At 44.3% G+C, this 18,471-nt stretch overlaps 1 protein-coding gene across 3 annotated transcripts; it reads left to right on the top strand.

Moving 5' to 3' along the window:
- The first annotated feature begins 227 nt into the window (after positions 1-227).
- STOML1 (stomatin like 1) lies at positions 228-17,578 on the top strand. Of its 3 annotated transcripts, XM_011382043.2 has the most exons (7): positions 228-454; positions 1,969-2,075; positions 3,133-3,282; positions 3,598-3,801; positions 11,652-11,868; positions 12,321-12,527; positions 13,062-17,578. In XM_011382043.2, exons 1-7 carry the CDS (start codon positions 322-324, stop codon positions 13,253-13,255), a joined length of 1,212 nt encoding a protein of 403 aa, XP_011380345.1. In that variant the 5' UTR covers positions 228-321; the 3' UTR covers positions 13,256-17,578. The 3 variants fall into 3 exon arrangements, with proteins under 3 accessions (XP_011380345.1, XP_011380346.1, XP_023380159.1); XM_011382044.2 differs by lacking the exon at positions 1,969-2,075 and having other exon boundaries at positions 316-454; XM_023524391.1 differs by lacking the exons at positions 228-454; positions 1,969-2,075 and adding an exon at positions 2,097-3,051.
- The last annotated feature ends 893 nt before the right edge of the window (positions 17,579-18,471 follow it).

Raw genomic sequence — 18,471 nt, 5'->3', positions numbered from 1 at the left:
GAAAGCTTGTACCATTTCCTTGATTCTGGAGAGGATTTCGCTCCTGAGGAAGCCAACTTCTCCTCTTGCTCCCTTCCTAAAGCCGAAAGGGAGCATGCAGGAGGATGGACTTTAGGCTCCCAAGAACTCAGACCTCCCTTCTTTCTCGCCCTGTGGCCGCAGATCGGTCCTCCTAGCGCAGGGGGCGCTGTGCGACGGCGGGAGCTGGGGAAACAGGAAGCGGCGGCCGGTAAGGGCGGGGCGGGGTAGGTCTCGGCGAGTCTAACCCGGCAACGCACAGTCAAAGGTGTACCCTCGAAGGTGTACCCTCTGCCAAGAACCATGCTCGGCAGGTCTGGGTACCGGGCGCTGCCCTTGGGGGACTTTGACCGTTTCCAGCAGTCGAACTTCGGCTTCCTAGGCTCGCAGAAAGGCTGCTTGTTTCCGGAACGGGGAGGCGTGGGGACAGGGGCTGGTGAGTAGCCGCCCAGCACAGCAGACCTGGAGGATGGGCTGGGGAAACGACCGCATCTCCAGGCCCGACCTCTGCCTCTAGAAGTCTGCCGATCTCGCGCTCTAGCATCCTAAGAAGAGGGACCGAGAGAAGGGACACGATGTGGAGAGAGGCCGGGACCGGGCGCTGGGATACTAGCGTTGATCTGCAGTTCTGTGGGGCTGCAGCCCCAGACATCTTCTCATGTTCCAAGAAACTTCGCCCCACCTCTCAATTCCTCGGCTCCTATCAGCCCTTTGGGCCAGGGCAGAGGTTTCAAGTTCCCATTTTGACTAGAAAGAAACCAAAGTCTAGGCGTAGAAGGTCATCAACACGCCAAGGGCACTTGGCTGCAGAAAAGTGGCAGAATCTTCACCCCCAGGGCACCTCTAGCCGCCCTGAGCTTGCACACCTTCCCTTTTGCTGATGGAGATGCACAAGCCAAAAAGGCCCCCCGGCTGCCTATGTGTCTGCTCTGGCCCTGTCTTCTTCCAAAGCCTTGAGTCACACATTCCAAATCCCCCATTCCTCAGCCTCACACCAAATCTTGGAGGATTTGGTTCCTTCCTGACCCTCCTGTAATGACAGCTTCCCCATCCAAAGGTCCTTTCCTGCAGGGGCCACGTGGATTCGAGCCAGGCGGGAAAGGAGACTTAGTATCCTGGGACTCCGGAGAGGGAGGATGGAGCAGAGGCTCCTGTCTGCTTCCTGTCCAGGGTTGAGAGGGTAGGAGAGCAGAGACGACCTCATCCCAGATTCTGAGGCTGTCCCAGCTTCACTCCCATCCTGGGCTCCTGGCTCTCCAGGAGCCAGGACCTCTGGCATAGATGAGCCTCATCTTCCTAGTTCCCTCCTCCCTTACCTCCCACCTGAAGCTCTTTAAGTGAAGCATGCATTTGATGGCCCTTAGGGCATTAAAATGTAGTGAATTGTGAGCTAGGAAAAACATCTTAGTCCTCACCTATGGCTCCTATTGGTGAACCATTAATTCATCTCTTTAGGCTAAAGCATTATCTGCAAAAGGTCACCTTGAAAGCACATTTCTCAGACTGATGGTAGAAGAGGGATGTGTTATGCCAACAGCATTCAATTCAGCTTAGCACAAAGATGCCCACGTGCTCCTGGCTCTGTGCCAAGTATGGGAAGGCACTATAAATTAGACAAGAAGATTGACTCCCTTTCAGTCCAATGAGGAGAGCATCACATGATTTGGCTGCTCACATCTGATGGCTGTTGTCCAGCAGAGAGTAGTCGTATGAGGGTGGGACATGAGATACATTAGTTTTGATTTGTGGGAGGAGGGAACAGTTTTTAATTAACACCGCCCAAAGATATGGGAGTATTAAGCAAAGGGGCAGATTGAGATTCCTGAGAAGGAAGGAGCCGCTTACTGGAGAGGTGGGCACAAGGCACATTTGACCACATTCACACTGTCTGCAGCTGTCCTGCCAGACCCAGTTGGCATCCCTTGACTGCCTCAGTTCTCTTGTTACCAGGTGTGCCTCAGACCTGGCCCTCCTGCCTTTGCCATGGCCTCATCAGTTTCCTGGGGTTCATGCTGCTGCTGATCACCTTCCCCATTTCTGGCTGGTTTGCCCTGAAGGTAAAGCTGACTGGATCAACTCCAGGGTGGTTTGGACCACACTGAGAGCTTTGGCATTGATTGATGATGGACGAATTCCCCATCCTCTGCCCCCTTTCCTTAAATGGTATAATATCACACTTCTGTTAAATGAGTGGGGCAAGGATTGTTCATTCTCATCTTTCAGATGAGGAAAGTGAGGCTCAGACTTGTCTAGTCATACTGGAAGCCAAACTCCCAAGTCCTGGTTTCTGGACACTGGCCTTGAGGTGCACACATTTTATCGCCAAATTTTCTTCCCTTTGGGTTAGGCTAAATTGGAAATGAAAAACACTCAAGTTGGCCCAGCAGGTTATGAGTGATAGGTATTCAAGCTTCGTTTCCCATCGTAAAGATGAGAAAAGGACGAACTATAGTCGAGGATCACACCTGAAAGCTGCAGTGAAGGTGTAAGCCCAGACATGCCCTGCCCTTTGTGTGGCCCTAGACCATCGTCAGCTTTTCTGGAAAGCCTTTGAGTTTGGTGTGGTCTGGAAGGGAGTCCTTAGAAGGTCCCAAATCCTAGTCCTAAAACTGTCACTGAAACAAGTATTGTGTGACCTTGGGTAAATCACTTCACCTTTCTGGGCCTTCATTTCTCAGTTTGGACGTATTTGCTTCTGTGGAGACTCTAAGGACCTGAAGTCGATGAAGCCCTTTGCTTGTGGTTGTTGGTAGAGCAGTCCAGCCTTTGCTCCTAACTTATCTAAGGGCAGAAAGTTTCCAAGTTTGAGTCACATCTAGCTAGCATCAGACCACAGAAATGAAACATTCCTCTGAGGATTGAGTAATACCGTATGGTAGTTGAGAACATAGCTTCTGGAGTCATTCAGAGCTGTATCCAGATCTTGCCTGTTTCACTTACGGGCTGTGTGATTTTTGAGCAAGTCACTTAACCCCTCAGAGCCTTGGTTTTCTCATCTAAAAACGGTGTTAAGGATACCTGACACTGTCCAGGGTGAGGAGAAGAGAGGTGAGGGAGGGCCATGGGCAGACATCATTGCCAACCTGGGCTCACCACTCTTGCCATTGTGGACAGATCGTGCCCACCTATGAGCGGATGATCGTGTTTCGACTGGGCCGGATCCGCACCCCTCAGGGGCCTGGCATGGTTCTGCTCCTGCCCTTCATTGACTCCTTTCAGAGGGTGGATCTGAGGACACGAGCCTTCAATGTCCCTCCCTGCAAGGTGAGGGGCTTCTCAGTTCCCCTGGACAGAGGGAGTGGGGGTTTGTACGGAGGGTATTCTGGGTGCCAGTACCTTGGCCTGAGAGTAGCCCTCGGGCAGGGGGAGGGGAGGGGAGAGGAGACCAGAAAATCAAGACTGGAGGCTGGGAGGACATCCTTGCTCCGTATATCTAGCCCTGTGTACTTGGGGACACCATTTTGTCCATGAAGCACTAGCTACCAGACAGGTGGATCAAGCTGGGTTGTCTCAGTGGGCTTGACCTCCCTGCAGCCCCAGTGCCTTGAGTGTTTCCTCTTTCATGGCCTCCCCTAACAGTTGGCCTCTAAGGATGGGGCTGTGCTGTCCGTGGGGGCTGATGTTCAGTTCCGCATCTGGGACCCAGTACTGTCAGTGATGACTGTGAAGGACCTGAACACAGCCACGCGCATGACGGCCCAGAATGCCATGACCAAGGCCCTGCTCAAGAGACCTTTGCGGGAGATCCAGATGGAGAAGCTCAAGATCAGCGACCAGCTCCTGGTAAGCAGCTTCTCATAGGGCAGAGTTCAATGGCTGGCATCTGGGCCTGGCTCTTCCTGCCAGGGTGTTTTAAGCAAAGCACAGAACACTCTGGACCTCAGTTTACCATATGCCCAAGAGTGTGAAAGCCTCTGAAGAGCCAGTGATCTGGGTGGGACTATGAGTTGGGGAACGGAAAATGGGCACAGACCGTAGTGATCTGGAGCAAACTAATCCCTGAGAAACAGGCGCTAACAGTGGCCTGACATAAATTCTTGCAGGCTGCCTCTGACTGCCAAGGTTTTGCCCTTTACTGCTCTGTGGGTGTTGCCATGACAACACTTGGCCTCAGGGGCCCTCTGCAGATTTGGGGCAGGTAGGTAGGTGAGAGGAGCAGGGGCATGCCTGGCTCATTCACCTTCTGGGAATTTCCGTGCTCCATGGTGTAGGTGTAACACGTGCAATTTTGTGGTTTTGTGTTCCTTGTTCTGACAACGAAAGGACATAAGGATATTTGGACCTTTTTCTGGCCTCTTCTCCGTGTGTGAGCAGTTACCTATACTGGAATTCACCTCAGATCTTTGTTACAAGATAGGATAGAAATGAAGACACAGTATGTTTCCTGCTCCCATGTCCCGATGGAAACTTGGGTGAAGTTTTTCCTCATTTTCCTCAGCTCTGCTTTCTCCAGGAGACTGGGGTCAGAGGACAGGAGGAGGAGTTGGGTAATGCTAGTCCTGGAAGGCCCAGTCCCTGCAGGAAGTAAATCAACCAACTGGTAAATTCTTCAGAAAACTGCTTGTGACAGTAGCAATCATTGTCACGTACAGAGCATTTTATAGTTTACAAGGTCTTTTTGCCCATCCCAGTGTATCTCAGCTTTATATGTCACTGCAAGGGGGCCAGTATTATTGTTTTATTTGGAGGGAGGGATTATTTGACATGCCTCTGAGAATCATGGTCCAAAGCAGAGCTGGGTCAGAGCCAGATCAACTGCTCCTCTACCCCCAACCCAGTGCTCGATCTTTTTTTTTAACTTTTAAACATTTTTCAATTACAGTTTACATTTAATATTATATTAGTTTCAAGTGTACAGCATAGTGGTTAGACATCGATATAACCTACAAAGTGATCTCCCAGAATTCTTGATACCCACCTGATAACATACATAGTTATTACAATATTGACTATATTCACTGTGTGTACTTCACATCCCTGTGACTATTCTGTAACTGCCAATTTGTATTTCTTAATCCCTTCACCTTTTTCACCTAGCTACCCAATGCCCCTCCCACCTCGCAACCATCAATTTGTTCTCTATAAGTTTGTTTCTGTTTTGTTCATTTTTTTTTTTTTTTTTAGATTCCACATATAAGAGGAATCACATGGTATTTGTCTTTCTCTGTTTGACTTATTTCACTTAGCTTACTACCTTCTAGGTCCATCAATGTCGCTAATAGTAAGATTTCATTCTTTTTTATGGCTGAGTAATATTCCATTGTATATATGTACCACCTCTTTTATATCTAGTTGTCTATTGATGGGCATTTAGGTTGCTTCCATATCTTGGCTATTGTAAATAATGCTGCAGTGAACATATGGGTGCATATATCTTTTCGAATTAGTGTTTTGGATTTCTTCAGATAAATAACCAGAAGTGGGATTGCTAGGTCATATGGTAGTTCAATTTTTAATTTTTTAAGGAATCTCCATACTGTTTTCCATAGCAGCTGCACCAGTTTCCAGTCCTATCAACAATGCATGAGGGTTCCCTTTTCTTCACATCCTCACCAACAGTTGTTTTTTGATTTATTGTTGATCGCCATTTTGACAGGTGTGAGGTGATATCTCATTATAGTTTTAATTTGTGTTTCTCTGATGATTTGTGACATTAAGCATCTTTTCTTATGTGAGCCATCTGTATGTCATTTTTGGAGAAATGTCTATTAGGTCCTCTGTTCATTTTTTAATGTGATTTTTCTTTTTCTTTTTCTTTTTTTTTTTTTTTTGCTTTTTCGTTAAGTTGTATGAGTTCTTTATATATTTTGGATTTCACCCCTTATGGGATGTATGATTGGTGAATATCTTCTCCCATTCAGTAGGTTGACTTTTCATTTAGTTGATGCTTTCCTTTTCTGTGCAAGAACTTTAGTTTGATGTAGTCCCATTTGTTTATTTTTTCTTTTGTTTTCCTTGCCCTAGGAGACATAGCCAAAACATATTGCTAAGAGCAATATAAGAGTTTACTGTCTATGTTTTTGTCTAGTTTTATGGTTTCAGATCTCACATTGAAGTCTTTAATCCATTTTGAGTTTATTCTTGTTTGTGATATAAGAAAGTGGTCTAGTTTCAGGTTTTTACACGTTATCTGTCCAGTTTTCCCAACACTATTTTTTGAAGAGACTGTCTTTACCCAATTAAATATTCTTGCCTTCTTTGTCATAGATTAATTGACCCTATAGAAATGGGTTTATTTCTGGGCTCTCTATTTTGTTCCATTATGTGTCTGTTTTTATGCCAGTACCATGCTTCATAGTATAGATTGACTTAAGGTGACGTGATACCTCCATCTTTGTTATTCTTTCTCAAGATTACTTTGGCTATTTAGGGTCTTTTGTGGTTTCATACAAATTTTAGAATTATCTTAGTTCTGTGAAAAATGCCATTGGTATTTTGATAGGGATTGCATTGAATCTATAGATTGCTTTGGGTAGTATGAACATTTTAATGATGTTAATTCTCTTTTTCCATGGGTACGATATATGCTTCCATTTATTTGTATCTTTAATTTCTTTCTTCATTGCCTTATAATTTTATGAGTACAAGTCTTTTACCTCCTTGGTTAAATTTTTCCTGGATATTTTTTTGATGCAGTTATAAATGGGATTTTTTTTTTCTTAATTTATCTTTCTGAAGTTCTCTGCGTATAGAAATACAACCTATTTCTAGATACTAATTTTGTATTCTGCAACTTTTTTCCATTTTTCCATTCTAGTAGTTTTTTTGGTGGAATCTTTAATGTTCTCTGTATATAGAATTATGTCATTTGCAAATAATGACAGTTTTACTTTTTTCCAATTTAGATACCTTTTATTTCTTTTTCTTTTCTGATTTACTGTGTTGATTTTCAGTACTATGTTGGTTAAAGTGGTGACAGTGAACATCCTTATCTTGTTCCTGATCTTAAAGAAAAAGCTTTCAGCTTTTCACAGTTAGGTATGATGTTAGCTGTGGGTTTGTCATATATGACCTTTATTGTGTTGAGATATGTTTGTTCTATCCTCACTTTGCTGAGTGTTTTTATCATAAATGGGTGTTGGATTTTGCTTTTGGGTGTTGTTAAATGCTTGGATTTTGTAATGGATGTTGTCAAATGCTTTTGCTGCATCTAATGATATAAATCATGATTTTTATCCTTCATTTTGTTTATTGATTTGCAGCTATTGTACCAGCCTTGCATCTCAAGAATAAATCCCATTCGATCACAGTGTGTGATTTTTTAATGTATTGCTAAATTCGATTTGCTAATATTTTGTTGAGGACTTTTGCATCTATGTTTATCAGAGATATTGGCTTATAGTGTTTTTGTTTGTTTGTTTGTTTTCTAGTGTCTTTTTCTGGTTTTGGTATCATGGTAATGCTGGCCTCATAAAATGAGTTTGAGAGTTTCCCTGTCTCTTGAATTTTTTGGAATAGTTTGAGGATAGGCATTAATTCTTCTTTCAGGGTTTGGAAAATTTATCGGTGAAGCCATTTAGTCCAGGACTTTTGTTTGTTGGGAATTTTTTGATTACTGATTCAATTTCATTAGTAGTGGTCTGTTATGATTTTCTGTTTCTTCCTGATTCAGCCTTGGGAGATTGTATGTTTCTAGGAATTTATTCAGTTCTTCCAGGTTGTCCATTTTGTTGGCATATAATTGTTCGTAGTATTTACTTAGAAGTTGTCACTTCTCTTTCATTTCTGATTTTATTTATTTGGGTCCTCTCTTTTTTTCTTGATGAGCCTGGTTAAAGCTTTATCAATTTTGTTGATCTTTTCAAAGAACTAGCTTTGGTTTCATTGATCTTTTATAATATTTTTTAGACTCTTTTTTATTTATTTTTGCTCCGATCTTTATTATTTCCTTTCTTCTACTCACTTTGGGCTTTGTTTATTCTTTTTTTTTTTTTTTTTTAAGGTTAGATTGCTTAACTGAGATTTTTCTTATTTTTTGAGGTAGGCCTGTCTTGCTCTGAATTTTCCTCTTAGAACTGCTTTGGCTGTGTCCCATAGATTTTTGGGCCATTGTGTTTTCATTTTCATTTGCCTCAAGGTTTCTCTTGATTTCTTCCTTGATCTTGTTGTTAACCTATTCATTGTATAGTAGCATGTTATTTAACTTTCATATATTTGTGTGTTTTTCAGTTTTCTTCTTGTAATGATTTCTCATTTCATACCATGGTAATTGCAGAAGATTGTTGATCTGATTGTAGTCTTAAATTTATTGAAACTTGTTTTGTGGCCTAACATGTGGTCTATCTTGGAAAATGTTTCATGTGACCTTGAAAAGAATGTATAGTCTGGTGTTTGGGAATGAAATGTTCTAAAAATATTTATTAAGTCCATCTGGTCTAATGTATTATCTAAGGCTGCTGATTCCTTGTTGATTTTCTGTCCGATTGTTTATCGATGTCAATAGGTTGTTACGGTCCCCTACTATTATTGTCCATCTCTCCCTTTACATTTGTCAATATTTGCTTTATATATTTAGTTCTCCTATATTGTGTGCATAAATGTTTATGAGGATATATCCTCTTGTTGGATTGATCCCTTTATCATTATGTAATGTCCTTCTTTGTCTCTTAATAGAGCCTTGTTCTAAAGTCTATTTTGTCTGATATATATTGCTACCTCAGCCTTTTTTTTATTTTCATTTGCATAAAATATATTTTCCATCCATTTACTTTCAGTTTTTGTGTGTCTTTCAATCTGAAATAGGTCTCTTGTAGGCAGCATATGTATGGGTCTTGTTTCTTTATACATTCAGCTACCCTATGTCTTTTGATTGGAACATTTAATCCATTTAAATATAAAGTAATTATTGATAGGTTTGTAGTTTTGCCATTTTATTATTTGTATTTTTGATTTCTTTTTCTTCTTTTTAAAGAAGTCTCTTTAACATGTCTTGTAATACTGATTTGATGGTAATGAACTCCTTTGGCTTTTTCTTGTTTGGGAAGCTTTTTATTCTAACTTTACTGGGTGGAGTAGGTCCTTGCTTTTCATCACTTTGAATATTTGGTGCCAGTCCCTTCTGGCCTGCAAAGGTTTTGTTGAGAAATCAGCTGACAGTCTTATGGGAGCTCCCTTGTATGTAACAAACTGCATTTCTTTTCTTGCTTTTAAGAGTCTCTCTTTGTCTTTAACCTTTGGAATTTTAATTATGATGTGTCTTGGTGTGGTCCTCTTTGGGTTCATCTTGTTTGGGACTCTCTGTACTTTTTGGACTCATGTCTGCTCCTTCAGTAGGTTAAGAAAGTTTTCAGTCATTATTTCTTCAAGTAGGTTTTCAATCCCTTGCTCTCTGTCTTCTTCTTCTGTACTATGATGCAAATGTTGGTACACTTGATGTCCCAGAGGTCCCTAAATTATCCTCATTTTAAAAAAATTCTTTTTGCTGTTTCAGTTGGGTGTTTTCCACTACCTTGACTTCCAGATTACTGGTTTGATCATTTGCTTCATCTAATCTACTGTTGATTCCATCTAATGTATTCTTAATTTCTGATTGCTTCTTTTTTATGATTTCTATTTCTTTGTGTAAGTTCTGACTGAGTTCATTTAGTCTTTTTCTAAGTTCATTGCCAGTACTCAATCTTATAAAACTCAGATAATAAGTGATAACAAGTTTATTCATGGAATCACATTCTATTTTAATTTACTTTTAGGAAGAGAAAATTAACCTCAGCCTTTTGCACTTGGCTTTGGTACACAAAGCCAAGAGAGGCAGTTGGCGGGGAGTCAGTCTCACACCAGGTTGTCAGAGTCAGTTAGGGTTCATTGCCCAGACTGAACTGGCCCCTGGTACAGTCAGGTCAGTGCCTGTGGTTAAAATGAAATCTCAGGAAAGCCAGTATACCTCCCTTAAGCCCCAGTTCAGGCATAGATTTCTCATTCTCACTCCCTTTTTTGCATACATTTCATCTGGAGGGATTGTACATTCCCACCTCTCACTTGCCAGGCCCTCCTTACCTGCTCTAGGCCAGCTACTTCACTCTTCACTGCCCTGGTCTAGCCTCTCCACACACACTCCCCGCCCCCACCATCACTCTTTGTAGCAGGCTTTACGTCCTACTCACGAGAAGAAACACTAGAACAAGAACTCTTTCAACTTCCTCCATTGTCACCTCTTCAAACTCATTAACATCTGTGCTACTTTTCTTGCCTCTTTGGAAGCATCCACTTCTGTCTGAGGCTCATCCCTGCACCAGCAGTGCTTTGGGCCCGGCTCCCTCCCTGCCTTCATCCTCTCTTCTTTTTGCCTTTCTGCCTCTCTTCCTTTTCCTTCTTCCCCTCCTGTCGTTAGTCTAGGCTTCCCTTAGGCTCATAACATAGACATCATGGTGACCTCCCTTTTGCTAACACAGAGGACACCTCTCAGTCCTTCCTCTACTTCATCTGGTGGCAGCCTGTGACTCTGTGGACCCATCCTTCTCTTACTCCTGATCGATTGATCAATCATCTGCTTCCCTGGGCTTTTATTTCTCTACACCCCTGCATCGATCCTTCCATCTTGGTCACTCGTGTTACTCCTTGTTCTCCTGCCCTTCAGTTTCCAGGTTTCCCTCAGTGGTCTCTTTTTACCTATGACATGGGGAGAGCTCATCTACCCAGGGCTTTTTGCTACCTCTTGACACTGTTTACAACACTGTGCTCTGCCCCATTTTCTCCTGCACCCTGTACTCAGTTATTCAACTGCCTGTTAGACAGTTGACTGTGCCATACACACCTCAAGCTTAATGTATTAAAAAAGTTACCATCCCTCTTGTCCTCACCCCCAAATCTGTATCTCCCTCTGTGTGTCCTCCTAGATAAACGTCCACACTCATGATCCATGTGGGAACCCACATCCAGTAACCTGTCTTCTCTGATTTCTTCTCACCACCCTCCCTGTTACCGCACATCCGGGCAAATGACCACTCTGGTGGTTCTCTTTCTCTAGTGTCTTGCTGAAGCTTCATATAGTTTGCAGAGTTGTGCTCCTTCCTTGGTGTATTTTGGCTTCACAGCCTGACACCAGATCCATATTGTTTCTGCCTGCGATTTGAAACAACATCCTATTTGGTCTCCATTCCTCCACCCTGAGCCGCCTCCAATTCAGTGTCCATGTGGCAGCCAAGAGAATCCTTCCAACAAGCAAGTCGCTTTGTCACTCCCTGCTAAACTCTTCTCTGGGGCTCCTTGTACCTCAGAATAAATCCAAGTGAACAGGAGCAGCTGTCTCTGACCCCTCAGCTATTTCTAATCCCTCAGCCCACACTTGAGCCAAAGGGAACTCTGGTTACTCGCAGTTCAAGAACATTCCAGGTTCTCTTGTCTGGGTTTGTGTACATGGTATTCGCATTGTCTAGAAAGGTCCTCCTTCCCTTGATGCCCCTTTACCTGGATAACTCCTCCTCCTGATGTCACCCCCTCACTGCCCCATGCCCTGCCTGGCCTCACAGCTGGGTTGTAATTGCCCATGTCTGTGTTCCCAGTCGGAAACTGCTCGAGGGCAGATGTGGTGCCTCATGTACCTCCATGTCCACGTGTGGCTATACCTGCCTGCCCAAAGAAGGATCTCCGGAAAGATGTGTCGAATAAATTCCATTTCTTCCCACCTTGTCCTCCAGCTGGAGATCAACGATGTGACCAGGGCCTGGGGGCTGGAGGTGGACCGCATGGAGCTGGCCGTGGAGGCCGTGCTGCAGCCGCCCCAGGACAGCCCCGCTGGACCTGGCCTGGACAGCCCCCTTCAGCAGCTGGCTCTCTACTTCTTGCGGGGGGGCATGTCCTCAGTGGCAGGGGGTACCCTGCACCCAGGGCCAGATAAGGAGACTCCAGAAAAGGGTAAGAGGCTCAGTAGGGCACTCAGCTTAGTGTCCAGCACAGGCTGAGCTTTGTACTTGCTCCCTTAACCAAAGAAGTCCATATGCAGTCCATACCCTGTTCATCTGTTCAGGCTACCCCAATTCTAGAGCTGACGAGGGCTAAGGCAGTAGGAAGAGTCCAGGTATTTGTGAGTGTGTGGAGGCCTTTAGGAGTCTTCATGGGAGAAAGCAACAGCATCTGGAAAAGAGTTTTAATTCCAAGGCTGGAGTACCTTAGAAATGGGGTGTGAGACTTAAGGCTGAATACTCAAGGGTGACTTCTTAGCGGAGAAGGAGGTTGAACACAGACCTGAAGGGGATGTAAGAGGGAACTGCCACAAAGGTACAGAGGCCACAGTGATCCTGACATTGGCAGCATATTGACCTCTCCTCTCTGCCTCCTTCCCCAACCCTGTGGGCCACCCCCCACAGATACCTTGGAGATGGTGAATGAAGTTGAGCTGCCTGCCCATCACGGTGTTGGGCCCAGTTCGAAGCAGCCTGTGGCCGAGGGGCTGCTAACTGCTCTACAGCCCTACCTGTCTGAGGCCCTGGTCAACCAAGTTGGGGCCTGCTACCAGTTCAATGTCATCTTGCCCAGTGGCACCCAGAACACCTACTTCCTGGATCTCACTTCAGGTGCAATTGCCCTCCCTGTCCTCTCCTTCCCACCAAGGTTGCTCGTAGCAGCCCTTTCCCCAGTCCTGTTTTAGACTGCCCCTGCTCCTGCCAACAATTTTGGGTGAACCCATAGCAGTCGGGGGACCCATATACCATTTGCAGACAATGGTTATCCAGTCCATTGTGTCCCCACCCTGTACTCATCAGCAGGACAACTCAGAAAGCAGAGTTTCCTGTACCAAGAACCCTGCACATGTTGCAGGCCTACTGAGTGCCAGGCTCTGTGCTGAGCACTTTTCATGCATTCTCTCACTTACTTCTCACCATGAGCCTATGACTTAGGGATTATCATCATCCCCATTTCACCAGTCTGGAAACTAAGGCTCTGAGTGGTCATATAGTCAATAGGAATTGAACCCAGGATATTGGGACCTGAACACTTAACCACTACTCTCCACTCCTCCCAGTGGGATGTGCTAGCCCCTTTTTCCCTGTCACATAGCTGTCGCATAGCTTTTCCCCTACTAATGCTTAGTTTTTTTCTCCCCACAGGGCAAGGGAGGGTGGGATGTGGGGTGCCCGATGGCATCCCTGACGTGGTGGCGGAGATGGCCGAGGCAGACCTTCGGGCCCTGCTGTGCAGGGAGCTGTGGCCCTTGGGGGCCTACATGAGTGGACGGCTGAAGGTGAAGGGCGACTTATCTGTGGCCATGAAGCTGGAGGCTGTCCTCAGGGCCCTGAAGTAGCAGCCTTGGTTGACTGACTATAGCCCAGTCCTAACCTGGCACCAAGCCAGGGGGCGTCTTGCTGGAGGATGCATTGGCACTGCACCTTAGATGGAGGCTGGGAAACACCAGAGGCTAGGAGAGGCTGAGTCGGGCTACCCTGCCCTTCTGACCTACAGTGGTTCTCTGGACAACCCTTTGCCCATCCCAATCCTTGCCGATTGTCCAGCCCTGAAGTGGGCACACAGCATGATGACAGGAGGGCCAGGTCTCTCTGCTCTGCTGGCTACCTGACTAGAGAGACATGGCCCACAGAAAGCCCAACGGCAGTTGGTTTGGTCCCAGTGTGAGGGAGTAAAGCACGTGGCTCAGGTTCCCGGCTCTAGAGTGGGGGGGATCAGAGAGATTGGCAGTGGGAGATGGCCACTAAGAAGAGGTCACCGCATTGGGAAGGATTTGGGGATCCGGCTGGGCTCGCCTTACTAATAGCAGTCTGGGTCCAGGCCAGTGGGTTGGGGATTGGAAAGAGTGGTGCCTGCTCTTCCCTTGGCCCTAAAGACCTCTTGTCTTGTTTACCGGCTCTGTCTTGCATGCTTGAGGGGCCAGGCCAGGGCCTAGGGTAGCGCGAAAGGGAGCCCTGCATTTCCTGTGCTTCTTAACAGAGGTTTGAAAACTCAAATGTAGTGTTTACAGTGTATTGGAGAGCAGTGGGGAGAATGGGGGTAGTTGGTTCCCCAGGCTATGCCCTTATTCCTGGCCAGCCAGGGACCAGGGCCTTGAGGGCTGACACAGGCCCTCATGATGCTCTTGAATCACCCACAGCTCCCCTTCCTGCGGAAGGTGTCACAGCCCCTGGGGCAAGAGTGGGCACTCATGTTCTTTATAGTTGAAAAGGAAGTTTGCCATGAAAGGGTGCATATGGGTGTGTCAGAGCTGGTCCAGGAAACGACCTAATGTGGGGCACGGTAAAGTCACCACATTTAGGTTAGGAGATAGGGCTGCTCTCAGCTGCTTCTGTTGCACTGTGGGTCACTTTCTCCACTAGTACAAGGGCAGGAAGTGGACATGGAGGTTTGGCCTGGCCCAGCTCTGGGAGCCTGGCCTGGCTTTCTGCTCCAATGCTCCAGCCCAAACCCCAGAGACCTCAGAGGAGGGGCTTTTCTCCATTCCTCAGAAATGAATCAAAAAAAAAAAGAAGAAGAAGAAGAAGAAGAAAAACAAATCACTTCTTAAAGTTTGTGAAACTCCACAGAAATCCAAGTTCTCCCTTTGAGGACCCTCCCTCAGGGCCCTCTCCAGCTTCCTTGGCATTAGGCGCTGTCCACTTCGCCCTTTCATTCCTGCCAGTTCCTTGTGCCTCCTCTTGTACTCCCAGCAGAGACCACACACCCATTGGGTTCAGGTTACAGCTCCAGGGCCCCTCCCCAGAGGGCCCAAGCCCCTGCCTGTTGCCCCTCTCTGCCCACCTGGAAGCCACCCAGCCAGGGCTGTCTGCCCAAAAGCCTGCCTTCCCATTCCTGTCTTGCTGCCCTTAGGCCTAGTGGGACATGATCTTCTTTGCTGTCACCTGGGCTCCCTCTCCACTCTGGGGCTGCCATCATGCCTCTTCCCCACTGCCTGTGTCACTATTCTTTGTACAAGTGCTTGCCCTCCATGAGCTTCGTGTATGAGTGAGTCATTTCTGTTTCCTCCATCACTACTGCACACAGCACACCAAGGGTTAATGGACATCTTCCTCTGAAAGCTTAGGGGAAACCGAAACTTACAGACTCTCTGTGGGCGTGAGAGGATCAACATAACATTTAGGGGAAACTGAAACTTGTGGATGTAGGTGGTTGAAATCAGACCTGCCGCCCACCAGTAATACCTGGTTCTGGGGATATTCGCCACTCCTTGGCAAGGTCAGCACTCTAGGAAAGAGAGCCCACAGGCTCAGGAGCCTCTATGCTTCAGGGGATTGAGCAGACCTTCCAGTCTCCACAAGAGGAGGAGGGGCACCAAACGGTTTGGGGAGGAAGACGGAAGGTGTCAAAGGCTTCCTGAGGAGGTGATACCTGAGCCTGGCAGCTCTGTGGGCAAGAAGAAATGGGGAAGATTGGGCAGAAGGGAAACCCCCTGTGAGGACACAGAAGAGGCAGCTGGGCCCCTCTGATTTGGGGAACTAGAACCTAAAGTATGAGGGGGGATAAAAATAGTAAATGTTAACTGTGTACCAAGTATGTCCCTGTGCTGTACTAGACACTGCCTATGTGTTAAAAAGTTATGCTATGTTGATATATTGATATATAATGTATTATGTTGATGTTACTTTTTAAATATTTAAATTTTGAATAGCTACTACAGTCACTGGTTCAAAAATTTTGAAAAATTAAAAAGGTATACTAAGTATTATCCCTCATACAACTGACTCCATGAATTTCCTACAAATTCTTCTAAAGTATCCCCTGGTATTACTTTCTTGGTTATTCTTACAGTTTTTTTTTTTTTTTTTTTTTTAACATATATACAAGGAAATCCAAATATGTATCTTCTGGGTTTTTATTACACAAATTGCAACCTAGCAAGCACAGTGTTGCTTTGTTCACTTAACATTACCCCTTGAGGCTTTTTTCATATTAGCTAGGACACACACACACACACACACACACACACTTTGCCCATTTGGTTTTGTAGTTAAATAGGATTCTACTGTATGGGTGTATCATAATTTATTTAACCTGTTTTGCATTGACGGACATTTAGATTATTTTTTGAGTTTTGCTATTTCAAACAATGTTGTAATAATCTTTAACATATGCTATTTCATCTATGATTGAGTTTATACGTAGAATAAAATCCTAGAAGGGAAGTTGCTAGTTCAGGGCATTTGTAATTTAGTATATATTGCCCACATGCCCATTTTATATTCCCATCATCAGTGATTGAGAGTGTGTTTTTCCTCATAGCCATGCCAACACAGTGCATTATTAAAAGTTTAGATTTTTTGAGTCGTGTTAAGTGAAAAATTGCATCTCTAGTTTCTTAAAATTGTTCAATTGTTTATTTTTAAGACTTGGATTTTCAGTCCCAGCAAAATTATGGTTTTTTTTTCTATCTTCCTCCAGCATTTACTTTTTAAAAAAGTATAATACAATAAAATGCATCCATTTTAAATGTAGTGCTTGATGTGCTTTGACAAATGTGAACACTTGTGTAACCACCAGCCAGCACAATCAAGATATAGAATGTTTCCATCAACTCACAAAGTTCCCTGTGTCTCTTCTCAGTCAATCCTTGTCGCTCCCTCTCCTGAGGCTCAGGACACCAGTGATGAGTTCTCTGAAACTATTGATTAAATTTTACTTGTCTAGAACTATATATAAATTATACCATACAGCATGTACTCTTGTGTCTAGTGTCTGTAGTTTTTATTGTTAGTAATATTCTGTGTTTTGTCCTGGTCTCAGCCTATCAATAACCAGTGTTGTGCTCGGACTAGTCCTTGTCTGAGATCTTACTAGTTCTTACGAGCTGCCCTTCAGCAATAACCATCAGGAAACTGAAAAAATACCGGTTTATTACTCACAGGTTTGGAAATTAAACAACACACCTCGGGCCACACATCGAGGTCAGGTGGGTACAGAGCAAGAGCATGCGCACAGGCCGGGGATGCTGCTTTTATTGGGATCCAGGGTGGCGACCTACGGTTCCACAGGCTCAATCTTTATTGGTGAATTTAAAATAGAGTTGGAACTAAACCAGGGAACGAGGGCGGGGACGCGGGGGTGGGGGTGGGAAGTAGTCTAAATGGTCAGTTACTGAAATCAACCAAGGTCTCTAAAACCAAAGCCTGGATATTGTGTGACCAGTGCTGTTGAGCCTCTGTCTATGCACACACTTGTGAAGTGTCTGTTCAAATATTTTTTTTCCATTTAAAAAATAGGTTATCTTATTGATGTCATTAAGAGTTCTTAGTATACTCTGGACACAAATCTTTTAGCAGGTATGTATATTTGGAATATTTTCTCCAAGTTTGCCTTTCTAACTTGATGCTTTAACTTGACAAGCAACAGTTTTTAATTTTGATGAAGTTCAACCTATAATTTTTTAATGGTTAGAAATTTTGTGTCCTATATCTTGGAAGTCTTCGCTCATTTCAAGATCTTGAATATTTTCTCCTGTGTTTTCTTCTAAAAGTTTAGATTCAGCTATTAGTTTTAGGTTTGTGATTCATTTTTACTTATGGTGTGAGGTAAATCGTTGAGGTTCTTCTCCCCCCCCACCCCGCTCCCCACATGGTAATCCAATTGTTCAAGCACTTTTTGTTGAAAAGATATCTTCTCCATTAAATTATGTTGAAGCCTTTTTATTGTGCTTTCTCTTATTCGGAGTAAAGTTGAACATTTTGTTGTATGTTTAAGAACCACTGTGTTTCCTTTTCTGTGAACTGTCATTTAATTGACTTTGTCCATTTTTCTGGGTCTGGTTGTTTCTATTTATATTTTTGACATCTGGGAGTGCTTAAATACATCAGAGAGAAGGTGTTATTGATATGAGTTGTAAATTTCTTTTTTTAAAACTCAATTTCTTGTTTGTAGTTTGACTTTGATATTTTTCTGTGAAATTCGAACAGTGTATTTGAATTGACAAGTATTTTATTTTAAGGCTTTTAGATTTTGAGTCAAAAGTAAAAAGCCTTCATTCTGAGACCATAAAAGAATTGCCCTTAGTCTTTAATTTCATTTTTTTACATGTAAATTTTTGACCCGTTTGGAATTTAAATGAGAGAGAGTGTAAAAGAGGAAATTTCTATAGGAAGAAAAGGTAAGATCTTGAACCCTGATGGAGGCATTAGCTGTGCACAAGAAGTGAGCCCACCCTGGAGAAAGAAGGGAGAGTATAAGGATGGGGTAAGTATGCACCCACCCTGATGTCCAGCCTACAACATGGGGGTTTGGCTCTGGGATGTTTATTAACTGTAACAAAGTCAAAGGAAAGAAATACTGGTGGTAAAATCTTAGTCATTGCATCACTCGCACAGGCGTCTTTGGGTTAGCCCCTTGGTGAGGCCTCTAAACCAAACACCATGAACCAAAGTGATGAGGAGGTGAGTCCTTGGCGAGATTTGTTTGTGTGTTGGAGGCTGGGAGAACATTTCTGGCTCTTTTTTTTGAATGGTCCTTGATTTCCATCCTAAGCCAGTGGATTTCAGCTCACCAGCCAGGACAACTGAGTCTTTAAGTGATGACCGACGGCCA

This window comes from Pteropus vampyrus, unplaced genomic scaffold (genome assembly GCF_000151845.1).
Source record: "Pteropus vampyrus isolate Shadow unplaced genomic scaffold, Pvam_2.0 Scaffold462, whole genome shotgun sequence".
NCBI lineage: Eukaryota > Metazoa > Chordata > Mammalia > Chiroptera > Pteropodidae > Pteropus > Pteropus vampyrus.
The sequence above is the reverse complement of the archived record's forward strand: the minus strand, read 5'-3'. Positions and strand labels throughout refer to the sequence as shown.